Below are 12,525 nucleotides of genomic sequence, written 5' to 3' on the forward strand. Positions count from 1 at the left end.
TGGTCGCCCTTAGAAAGCGGAGAAACTGCCTTTCAAATCCCAAGACCATCAGCTCCACAGCTGCTGTGAAACGCTGCTTCCGAAAAACATCCCCTGACGTTCATTCGGTAGGTTTTAGATACAAATGAGAATCACCCCGGCATCTGAAGGACCCTCAGGAAGCGGGGCCAGTGAGTGGGTAAAAGTCAAGACCGGGAGGTGTATTAAAGGGAGTCTTAATAAGAAAAGGAGGCATGAAGGGCTCTGAAGGAGAGCCTAAGGAGCTTGAGCTTTAGCCAGACCGCGGACACAAAGGCATAGATTATGCGATACATATTAAAGAGCAGCAACGCCTCCTGCAGTATTTACAGTACTCAAGTAGCCCGCCCGTCCTGTCCCAGTTTCGGTCCAGCCCGAGGCGGCGGCCTAGATGCTTGATGGACACGGTCGGCCAGATCGTTTGCGGTTTTCCAGCTCCCGCTTTCCCGCGGAATTCAGGTCTCGCCAGGGCTCGGAACACCGGCTCAGCTGGCGCCGTAGGTAAGGCCAGAAGCGTTCGCTCAGCGTCCCGCGCCCCTGGGTCCGCCGCGGGGGCGGGGAGGGGGCCGGGCCTGGGCCGGGTCTCCGGGAGGAAGCGCGTCGCGCGGCTTGACCCCGGCGGCGTTCCGTACCGTCGCGGCTTCGGCGGCGGAAACATGGCGGCCGTGGCCGGGCCGGTCGTGGAGAAAGTTTCCGACGAGAGGGGCCTGTGCTAGAACGTGCAGCCTCGGGCCGTCGCCTCCCCTGGCGTGTCGCCTCCCTGCTCCGAGTAGCGGGCTCAGCCCTAAATCTCTCCCTTTTCCGTGTTGGCCCCAGAGACGACTCCGAGGTAGGAGAGAGTGTTGGTGGCGGCGGTCGAGTCAGGAAGGGGGCCCAAGGGGGTCATCGGCAGGTTGGCGAGACCTGGGCACAGATACTGCCCAGGGCTCCGCGTGGTGCAGGTCCCAAGCTCCGCCCAGCCGGCCTCCCGAGGCGGGGATAGGGATACCGGCCCGAGGAGATGTCGATGGTGAGGGGTGGAGAATGGAAGGCTGGGCGCCTCTCGTTAGCTGCGAGTGGTTCCCCAGTCAGCTGAGCGCCCAGTTTTGGTTGCCTTCTCCCAAAGTAGAAGACAGCCAGGCTCCTTCTTGGGCCTTCCACATCTTGTTAGGAGGAGGCAGAATGGAAGAAGAATTGCAGTTGCTGCCCTATTGCTGAGGAATTTAATGTTCACGGAGCCATTCTTCTTGTCTGAGATGAGTCCAAAGAGTTATTATCATGAATTCATAGAAGCAAAGCACTGGAGTTCCTCGACTCCGTGCACAGTAGCTTCTTTCAACTTTTGGCACTCCGCATAGATGGGACGGAAATCGTTTCAGAGTCAAAAAATGTTGCACGTGATAGAGTGTGTCTCGGACTCAGTAAACCCTTCTCCCGAAGTAGGACAGAAAGAGAACTTGTTGGTTTGGGGGAAGTTGGATGAGTTAAGTGAAGGCTGGAGTAAGGCGGACAGAGAAACAAAACATTGATGGAAACTCCCTTAGCTCTGTCACTTCTTAACTGTGGGGTATTAGAAAACTTGTTTATTCTCTCCTTATTAATATGTGTTCTATAGCTGGCACTGTTATGAAATAGTTATTTCTGTATAAGTCCCTATTTCTTCAACAGATACTTGGTACCAAACTTTCTGCTTAACAGTGGATGTACAGTATTGAAGACAGACTTTCAGAGACCAAGTACAGGGATCAAATAAATGGGTTTAGGGTGATCACCCTAAGAAAATGGTTTAGGCGGAGACTTGAAGGGAGGAAAGAGCCAGGTGTGAGGAATGGGGTGGGGCCAGGAGGAGGGAAAGGAGTGCACCTGGAAGGGAATAGCATTAGTGCAGTTCACAACTGAAAGGTCAGTATGGCTGTAATACAGAGTTCAAGAAGAAAAGTGTTAAGAAATAAGTAAGGTCAGCTATAATGGAAAAAAATAAAAATCATTATTAAAAAATAAAAAAAAAACAAAAAGAAATGAGGCAGGAGAGTTACTCACATCCAACAAGGAGAGCCTTGTAAGGCATTTTAAGTTTAGACTTTTTTGCTTAGAGTGATGAGAAGCGGTTGAAGGGTTTTATGTAGCAGAATGATGTGACAAATTGTTATAAAAAAGGATATTTCTTGGAGAAGGGCAAGAGTGAATACAGGAAGACATTCAAGCATGAGATGATGACGGCCAAAATTGGAATTGTGACTCTGGTAATGGAAAGAAGTTGAAACATATAGGAGGTGTGTAGGAAGACGAGTGGACGGGACTTGGTGAGAATTAAATGTAGGTGGGGAAGGAGAGGAGAGTTGGAGTAGGATAGAGGATTTTATAAAACAGACTCTGGCAGTTACTAAGTGTATAGTGAGAAAAGCCTGGGCTTTGGATTGAACATCCTAAGGATAGATTCAGAATGAAGAACCTGTGAGGTGATGGAGAAGGAGAGACCACTGAGTTAGGGAAAGAAATCTGGAGACTGGTCTTTGGAAGCTAAAGAAAGAGCAGGTTTCAGAAGGTGAGAGGAGTCAAAAATGTTAGAGGTTGTTTGAAAAATGTGCAGGATAGTAAGTGGAAAGTACCCACTGGATTTAGGAATTTACAGGTTATTTAAGAACTTGGCAGGGCAGTTTGTTGTTGTGTGGTTTAAAACCCTGGTTTAGTTGGTTTGGTATGAGAAGTAAAGCCATCAGATATTGGCTGTCAAGAGGTCAGAGGATTAAACCTGGAAGAGGAGATGAGGATTAGTGAGGATTGTTTTAGTTTTGCTGTTTCTGTGTTTTGGGTATAGTTTTTAAAAAGAGCTTTGTAATTGTTTAAGTGCTAATGGGTAAGAGAAGAATGAAAGTTGGAAGAGAGAGGAAAGAGTGTGAAGTTCTGGAAGAGGCAGAGGGGAAGAGATATGCCTATGGCATAGAGTTAGCCTTTGGAGTTCCCTTCGTGGCTCCGCAGTTAATGAACCCAACTAGGATTCATGAAGATGCAGGGTCGATCCCTGGCCTCATTCAATGGGTTAAGGATCCAGCATTGCTGTGAGTTGTGTGTGTGTGTGTGTAGGTTGAAGACGAGGCTCAGATACCATGTTGCTCTGGCTGTGGTGTAGGCTGGCACCCGTAGCTCCAATTCGACTCCGAGCCTGGGAACTTCCATATGCCTTTGGGTGTAGCCCTAAAAAGCAAAAAAATAAAAAAAGAGTTAGCCTTAGGGAAGGGAAGCTTTTCTTTCCTTGAATCAGGAGATGTATTAAGAGGTGGGTTTGTAGTGTTGAAAACTCAAGTAACCCCTGTTTTGATGACTCCATTGGAGGCAAAGTCATCTGGTGAGAATTTGGTGGGAAGTGGGTGTCAAAGATTTGAGGATAGGTAAGAGATGTTTGGACAGTCACAGAGAATAAGAGAACGTTGACCAGAGAATCACAGAAGTATGTCTCATGAATTAAGTGGCAAGCATTTAGCCAGGGGTGTGTTTGTGTGTTTTCTCCAACAGTGTTCAGTCATCTGAGCCCAAACTGTACTATCAATTCTTGGAGGATATATATTCCAACATATTTGTTGAATGATTATATAACCCATAGAAGTGATGTTTTAAAAAATGCAGTGCACCCTAGATACTATCAGTTTCTTATATGTAAGTGAAAAGATAAAACCTAAATATACTGAAGGAAGGTATTTTCTTCAGTGGTGTGTGGTATCCTCAAGTAAGAGATGATTGAATGAAAATGTAATTGAGGAAAATTAGCATTCCAAGTTAGTTAATAAACAGCTATAGAAAATATACTTTCTGAACATGTAAAATTAGTAATAATACTTGGAACCTCTCAGAGACCCTAAAGTTGTCACCCAGTGCCATTTTTCTCCAGCCAAATAGGTAATTAAGGGTTAATTTCAGGTTATCTCATGTTTCTGTTGGGTCTGTCTTTTAGTGTCCTGCTATTAGAAAGTATAAATAAGCTAATCACAAACCAGTTACTTTCTGAGTTTTTATCTGATAGTTCTCTATGGATATTCAGTGTAACCATGAGCTTTTGCATGGATCATTTCTTCTGAAATAGCACACTAGAAAATTTGAAGAATTACACAGTATATTTAAATTGTTTTTTGACTGTCATGTTTGAATTGCAACTTGAAAGGGCACTTAAGGTTGAAATAATTATCTGGGTCCTTTAACAAATAATTGTTGTGGTAACTTTTTAAAAGTTAAAGTTATAGTTTTTAATTTACTTTATAATAAATACTGGTCTGCATTCCAGCTTTACAGTTTTGACTAGAAACATCCAGAATTGGTTTGCTGCAGAGATTGTATTTAGATTTAGGAAGTAGGTTTGATCGTCAAAGTAATTTAGTAGAGATAAAAGCTCATGGAGGATTAATACATCAACCTTAATGGCTAACTTTAATACAGTTAAACTTCTAGTCAGTTTATTAAACAATGGCAAGACTAAGATTTTTTAGCATTTTAGAAGTGACTTGTGAAAAGATGTATGGGATTTTTGGCAGGAAGTAATGGTGCTATTATTGGATACTGATGCTTTACAAATTAGAAGTGATGATGAAGTCCCTCATTTCATTTAAGCGTTGAATAGCTTTCTATTGTGACAAACCCATCAGCTACAGCTCCGCTAACTTGAATATCCCATCTTTCCCTGTTACTGAAAAACCAGATAATTGGAATTAAAATGGATTAGGTGAATCCCTCACTATCTCTGGAGGAACACTTTCATTGATGCTTAGTCATAAAATTCTAGTGTATGATGGTAGAAAGCACTGCCATTTTGTTCAGCTAAACTGCAGAGTTTTTAAGCCAGAGACAGAGATAGTTACCATTAAGGTACATGCAAATCAGAACAAACCTTATTTCTCACTTACTCATTATTTTGTATAAAGAAGACATATGTGAAAGGTAAATTACATAAAATTAACAATGAAATATTTTTTCTTCTTTTTAGATCGCTATAAACAAATCCCACCCAAGAAAATGCTGAAATAGGAGTTCAGATACATTGGATTTGCTGGATGAAATACAAGCAGTTAATTTTTGTAAAGTGGGGAGAAAGCCCAAATTAACAGATTAATGTGTAAATCACTGCGTTATTGCTTTAGTCATTGTCTCTATTTAGCAATGACAAGACTGGGAGAAGTAAACAAAGAAGTAAACATGCATTCTTCAGTGCGTTATCTTGGCTATTTAGCCAGAATCAATTTACTGGTTGCCATATGCCTAGGTCTTTATGTAAGATGGGAAAAAATAGCAAATTCTTTAATTTTGGTCATTTTTATTCTTGGTCTTTTTGTTCTTGGAATTGCCAGCATACTCTATTATTATTTTTCAATGGAAGCAGCAAGTTTAAGTCTCTCCAATCTTTGGTTTGGATTCTTGCTTGGCCTCTTATGTTTTCTTGATAATTCGTCCTTTAAAAATGACGTGAAAGAAGAATCAACCAAATATTTGCTTCTAACATCCATAGTATTAAGGATACTCTGCTCTTTGGTGGAGAGAATTTCTGGTTATGTCCGTCATCGACCCACCTTACTAACCACAGTTGAATTTCTGGAACTTGTTGGCTTTGCCATTGCCAGCACAACGATGTTGGTGGAAAAGTCTCTGAGTGTCATTTTACTTGTTGTAGCTTTGGCCATGCTGATTATTGACCTGAGAATGAAGTCTTTTCTAGCTATTCCAAACTTAGTTATTTTTTCAGTCTTGTTGTTTTTCTCTTCATTGGAAACTCCCAAAAATCCGGTTGCTTTTGCATGTTTTTTTATTTGCCTGATAACTGATCCTTTCCTTGACATTTATTTTAGTGGACTTTCAGTAACTGAAAGGTGGAAACCCTTTTTGTACCGTGGAAGAATTTGCAGAAGACTTTCAGTTGTTTTCACTGGGATGATTGAGCTTACATTTTTTATTCTCTCAGCATTTAAACTTAGAGACACTCATCTCTGGTATTTTGTAATACCAGGCTTTTCCATTTTTGGAATTTTCTGGATGATTTGCCATATTATTTTCCTTTTAACTCTTTGGGGATTCCACACTAAATTAAATGACTGCCATAAAGTATATTTTACCCATAGGATAGATAATAATAGCCTCGACAGAATCATGGCATCCAAAGGGATGCGTCATTTTTGCTTAATTTCAGAGCAGTTAGTTTTTTTCAGTCTTCTTGCAACAGCAATTTTGGGAGCAGTTTCCTGGCAGGTAAGCTTATAGTTTGTTTATTATGTGAATGTATATGATATGTGATTAAATGCTTGCTTCAGTGGTTGAATTATTAGAATCGGAAGATTGATGTTCCTGATTTCAGAAGTTTTTTTTTTTTTTTTTTTTTTTGGCACTTATTTAATTTCGTTCCTGGAATTGAAGTACTTAATGAATATGAATATTGACAGGATAATTTCATTTGATCTCTAGCAAGAGATACCAAAATGTTGGGATTACCCAGCATGTGACATGCCTCCTACTTTCTGATTATTCATTAATGAAATGTTCATAGATTAAAGATCCTTAGAATATTAACATTTGAAGAGTTCTTAGAGATTGCACTTTAATTTTACACGAGGAAATTGAAAGCCAGGGTCACTGGTACTAGCCAGAACTAGGTTACCTAGCTTCTATCTAGTTATCGGTCTTCTCGCTGCATTTCTTTCATACAGCCATCTCCTCAGAAATTTTATATAAAACGTGATTAGATATATAATAACAAATCAGGTTCTTAATTACAGATTAGAACCTCTCCTAAGATAAGAAAATAACTTTTACAATGTATTTGCTGCTCACAATATGTTTTTTATAAAGTCTTTTATAGACAAAGACTTTCAGATACTATGGTTGGAGTTTGTAGTTTATATTCCATTCTCTGAACATTTATTGACTATACTGTGTATCAGGTATTGTTCAGATGCTGAAGATCTCAAGATGAATAGTAAAATGTCTGTCATTAAAGAAGGCACAATCTCTAATGGGAAGCAAAAAAGACATGCATGTAAACAAACATTATTTACAGCGTGGCAAATGCTATATGTGATTTGGGTACATCAGGGCAAAATGGAGAAGAATGTTGCTTGGTGCACGTCTCTGCTTTGCCCAAGTTGCAGCAAAGTGATTTCTAGATGTGAGTGTTTGAAAAGGAGATGTGCCTGGGCATGGTGCTTTTTTTGTGGGCTAGGCATGGAGCCTGTGTGGGAGTCAACATCCTGGGTTGTTGCCTAAGTATGTACTGTGCTTGCCTCTGGTAGGTCCTGTCAGAATGATGATGATGGATGAAGTTGGAAACTCTTTACCAAGGGTTCTCCTTCCTCTTCCTCACCTCGCTCCTTCCTGTTAGCTCCTTTCCCAGCTGTGCTTTTTTTCATTTCCAGATCATCCTCATTCATGCTCCATACCTTTCCAGATCGTCAAATCCTATTAACTAAGTATTTTGAAAGTCACCAATTTCTGGTTTTCTTATATAAGTGGTCTTCAAACATGGTTTGTGTACCACTGGAGGTACACAGGAGCTTTCCAGTGGATATGTCAGCGCAGATAATTTTAAGTCGATCAGTTTCTAGATTCTCACCTTTCACTCTACTCTTTCTTAAAGTTTATCTACTTGAGAATGCCTCTCAATTTAGGCGTGGAGTGGTATCTTACTGTGGTTTTAATTTGCATGTCTCTAATGACTAACAATGTTGAACATCTTTTAATACGTGTATTAGTCATTCACTTATCTTTGTTATCTATGAAAATCTTTTTTTGATCTAAATTGTGTTACTCGTCTTACAGTTGAATTATAAGGGTTCTTTTTATATTCTGAATACAAGCATTTTATCAGATACATGACTTGGAAATGTTTTCTCCTAGTCTGTAGCTTATCTTTTTTCTTAATAATACCTTTTACAAGTTTTTAGCTTTATGAAGTCCAGTTTATCAACTTTTTCTTTTATGGACTGTGCTTTTAGGTTCATATCTAAGAAATCTTTGCTCAACCCTAGGTCACAGAGATTTTTCTCCTATAGTTTTTCTTCTGGTAGTTTTATCATTTTTTTTGCTTTTACATTTAGGTATGTAATTGAGTCAATTTTTGTTTGGGATAAAGTAAGGATTTTTTTTTTTAATTTGGCTTTCTAATCATTCCAATAACCATTCGTTGAAAAGACTATTCTTTCCCTTGTTGAGTTGCCTTGGTACTTTTGTCCAAAATCAGTTTCTGAGTTCTCTTTTTTGTTCCAAATAACTGTGCTGTCTCACAAGATATTTTCTAATTTCTCTTGAAATTTCTTCTTTGACTTATGCAATATTTACAAGTTTGTTGTGTGGTATTGTAATATTTGGAGGATTTCCCACATTTCTTTATGTTATTAATTTCTAATTCCATGTAATCAGAGAACATAGTTTGTATGATTTTAGTCTTTTATTAAGCCTTTTTTTTTTGTGGCCTAGCATGTTTTACTCTGGAGTTGAATATCATATTTACTTGGAAAGAATGAGTATTCTGCTGTTGTTGAATGACAGTGTTCTATATAAAGATCAGCTAGTTTGGTTGGTTGGTGTTGGTCATGTGTCTATATGCTTGGTGATTTTCTAATTCTGAGAGAGTGATATTGAAAATCTCCACTAAAATTACTAAATTGTATATTTCTCCTTTCAATTCTGTCATTTTCTTGCCTCATGCATTTGGGGCTCTGTTCCTGTGTGTATATACCTCTTCGGTTACACCTTCTGAATATATCAACCTTTTTATTATTATGATCAGCAACATAGTTGAATAGTTACAATAGAGATGTAATGGCTTGCAAAGCCTTACATTTTAACTCTCTGGCTCTAAGTGTGCCAACTTCTGTTTTAGACCAGTGCTTCTCAAACTTTATTATGCATAGGAATCATGTGGGGATCTTGTTAAAATTCTGAAGACTAGAATTAAGTAATTGTGGGAAGATCCTGAAACTCTGCATTTCCAGAAATCTTAAAGGTGATGCGGAAAGTCCTAGTCAGAGGTACACCCGTTGAGTGGTAAGGTTTTAAGTTACCTATTCAAGACTAATGTGTATCTACCAGAGTTTTGTCTGCATTAGTTGCTATTTGGTAACTGCTGCCTGTGGTATAGGCATTATGTCTTTGATGCAATTTTTGCTTAACATTCCTAAATGATATTGATACTGATTAGCTTTTTTTTTTTTTCCTTTGTCTCTTTTTAGGCCACACCCATGGTCTATGGAGGTTCCCAGGCTAAGGGTTGAATCGGAGCTGTAGCCACTGGCCTATGCCACAGCCATGCCAGATCCAAGTCACATCTGCAACCTACACCACAGCTTATAGCAACACTGGATCCTTAACCCACTGAGTGAGACCAGGGATTGAACCTGTGTCCTAATGGATTCTAGTCAGATTTTTTCTCCTGAGCCACAACAGTAACTCCCCTGGTTAGCTTTTTAATAATATAATCTAGATTCATGTTTCACATTTCTGTAAGAGTAATACTAAAATGTTAAACTGATCTTCCCCATTGTCCCATTAAAATATCCTTCAGTGTATGGATGCCCACTGGAAAAAGTACAATTCATCAATTTTTTTTTCTTATATGAATCATCTTTTGATGTCATATCTAAGAAATCTTTGACCTCATTTGAGAAGAATCTCTGGCTAACCCCACATGGATAGCTTTGGTTTTTGTTAGTTTTACTGAGTTTAATAACATTTTCAGAATGAGTAAGTTGTTATCATTCCAAGTTATTTACACTAAAAAGCTCGAATTTTACCATTAACTTCTGTAGTGTTTTGTTCATAATCTCATTTCAGTTTTAAAATGCAACATTACAGCTGCTGTGTCCTGCAGTTTGTATGGTGTTCACTGAATATGCTTTTTGCTTTTGTCTTTAGTACTTTTTTCCTTAAATAAGTCAATAAGAAGTACTTACCCAGTACCATAGCCATTTGGTGCTAGTTTTATTTCTTAACTACAGGGTTTTCTGAAATTGATACTTGACTATTCACATAAGGATAAAAAGAGAGGAGAATGTCTAAATACCCAAGGAGGCATACCCATAGCTTGCCTCTTAGGTGTAGTGATTTTCTCTGAAATCTTTGATTTGAGATTTTATATGCCTTTCCTTGCCACCCACTGTCATTTGCAGATTCCCTGGGGCTTTGATGCAACAGCTTTTTGGAGGACCCCTTTGACTCAAACCAAAAAAACCATAATTACATTTAATTTCTCTGTAGGGGAAGCCATAGTAATCACTGGATTTGACAGAACAAGATCAACCTCACATCCAAGGAAGGGAGGGAATCCACAGATACTGCATGATTTCATTTCTAGCAAGATGGCTGAATCAGCCTTATTATTTCACGTGGCATGGGGAGTAGGGGTTTTCAAAACTTTTGCCAAAACTAGAAGTACACATTTCGTAATTTTTGGTTTTGTTTCATTTGTCTTCCTAAAGTTTTGAGATATTTTAGATTAGTTGGGAGACACTAAGTCTTTTTATTTTTATTTTTTATTTTATTTTTTTTTTCTTTTTAGGGCCACACCCATGGCATGTGGAAGTACCCAGGCTAGGGGCAAATTGGAACTGCAGCTGCTGGCCTACACCACAGCCACAGCAACACAGGACCCAAGCCACACCTGTGACCTATGCCACAGCTTATGGCAACAACAGATCCCTAATCCACTGAGCAAGGCTGGGGATTGAACTCACATCCTCATGGAACCAGTTGGATTCTTAGCCTGCTGAGCCACAACAGGAACTCCTAAGACACTGTCTTGTTAGCTTGAAGGTGTACTTTTAATTTCTTATCTATTCTGCCAGAACACTATGAAATGTTTTTTTTTCCCCTAAAACAGCAACAGTGATCTGAATATTTATTCATGAAATAAGAACGTGAATTTTTTCTTTACCCTGACTTTCTAGCTTTTAAAAATTAAAACATTTAATGACGAGATTTTTATTTTAATAATAAGACAACATTTATTTGTTTTTCGATGTGTTAGGTACAATTCTGTGTACTTTGTGTGTTTAATCCTCATGACACTCTGAAATAGGTACCATTATTATTCTCATTTTGTAGAGAAGAAACATGCTTGAGAGACTACATGACTGGTGTGCATCCAGGCAGTCTGCCTTCATGGCATTCACTCTTAATCATTTTTCTTAAGTCCTTGTTTTAGAGTTGGAAATGCACATCGAGATTTAATGTAAACTCTTTATTTTGCCCATGGGGAAAAGTAAGTTTCAATAGACTGTCCAAGTTTGATTTCCATGTCAGTGTTTCACCTTTATCAGGATTGTGGTCTAAAGAAAATTCTAATTTTGCTATCTCAGTTAAGACTACTAAAAAAAGAAATTTGTTTTCTAATGCATATTTTAGGTCTTCACTCTACAACAAGGTCTTCTAAATAGCTGTAATCACTTACACTGCCAACTGGAGATTGGCACTTGCCGTCTCCCTCTACAGGGATTAAATCATGAGCTGCTGCAGCTGCTGACCTTCAACACCCCTGAAAAAGTCGAGGTTGGAGATCAGGAGTGAGGTACTCTTTGCTCTGGGAAATTAGAACAGGTCTCAAGATATTTTCAGATTTTTATGAGCATAATTCTTACACCTCATATCTAGAAAAGCACTAAAATCCTTCATGGTAATGTCTGCTCTTCATGACTAGCAGCAACCTTTTGCAAAATGTGTGCTTAATTGCATGTATATCCCCTTCACCAAAATCGCATATATACTGACCTTCCTTCCCCCTACCTCTTTGGAGCAGTTTCTCAGAGCCAGCTGAAATGCTGCCCTCTGGGCTGTAATCCTCATTTTATCCCAAATGACAACTCTCATGTAGTGCATTTTTTTCTTTCAGTTGACAATATAAAAAATTAACCATCATTTAAATTTTGTCATTCTGCTCATAATATCTCATTTTGATTTAAAAATGCTTCATTGTAAACTACCATTTTACTGTTAGACATATTTCTAATCTATGGAATAAGCTTGTAAAATATCCCTCTTTTATAGATTTGGACTCAAAAGCTTAATTTGTTCATGTACACACAGATGGTAAGTGGCTAAGTTAGGAATGAACCAAAGTCTAACTCCAAAGCTTGAGTCCTTTCCTCTGCATCCTATTGGCTACATAAGGAAATCCATGCTTTAAAACTAAAGTAGCTTTTCTAATGTTCTTAAATTTCTTGAACTAAGCAAAGTTTTGGAAGTTGCCTGTTTCTCAGATATGGGTTTCTTATGTTGAAGAGCATAATATCCACATTTATGTATTGCTTTAAAACATACATTTATATATTCTGTTTCTTAGACTTCTATGTATAATGTTTCCTAAACCTGGCTTACTTAAGGTGACTCATACAGAAATATTTCTATACAAGCAATATTCGTATCTCTTATGTAAGAGCTAGGTTTTTAAAACAATGAGATTCCAATGTTAGGTAAACAGATTTTGTTCCTATTACCTGAGAAATTTTTAGGGTATGAAAATAATATCTTGACCATGAGTTGAAAGCCCAGCTGAATAGACATTAA

General features: G+C 38.6%; 1 protein-coding gene across 2 annotated transcripts in view; it reads left to right on the forward strand.

Annotated features, from left to right (window-relative positions):
• TMEM168 (transmembrane protein 168) overlaps positions 386 to 12,525 on the forward strand; it is a 32,781-nt gene continuing 20,641 nt past the window's right edge. Inside the window, exons 1-2 of one of the 2 annotated variants that reach the window (XM_005673235.3) lie at positions 386 to 519; positions 4,970 to 6,222. In XM_005673235.3, the coding sequence (XP_005673292.1) occupies positions 5,095 to 6,222 (1,128 nt within the window). In that variant the 5' untranslated portion in view covers positions 386 to 519; positions 4,970 to 5,094. Of the gene's footprint in view, positions 520 to 622; positions 848 to 4,969; positions 6,223 to 12,525 lie in introns of those variants that run through there. The other variant, XM_003134765.6, reaches the window with a different exon arrangement.

Source organism: Sus scrofa, chromosome 18 (genome assembly GCF_000003025.6).
Source record: "Sus scrofa isolate TJ Tabasco breed Duroc chromosome 18, Sscrofa11.1, whole genome shotgun sequence".
NCBI lineage: Eukaryota > Metazoa > Chordata > Mammalia > Artiodactyla > Suidae > Sus > Sus scrofa.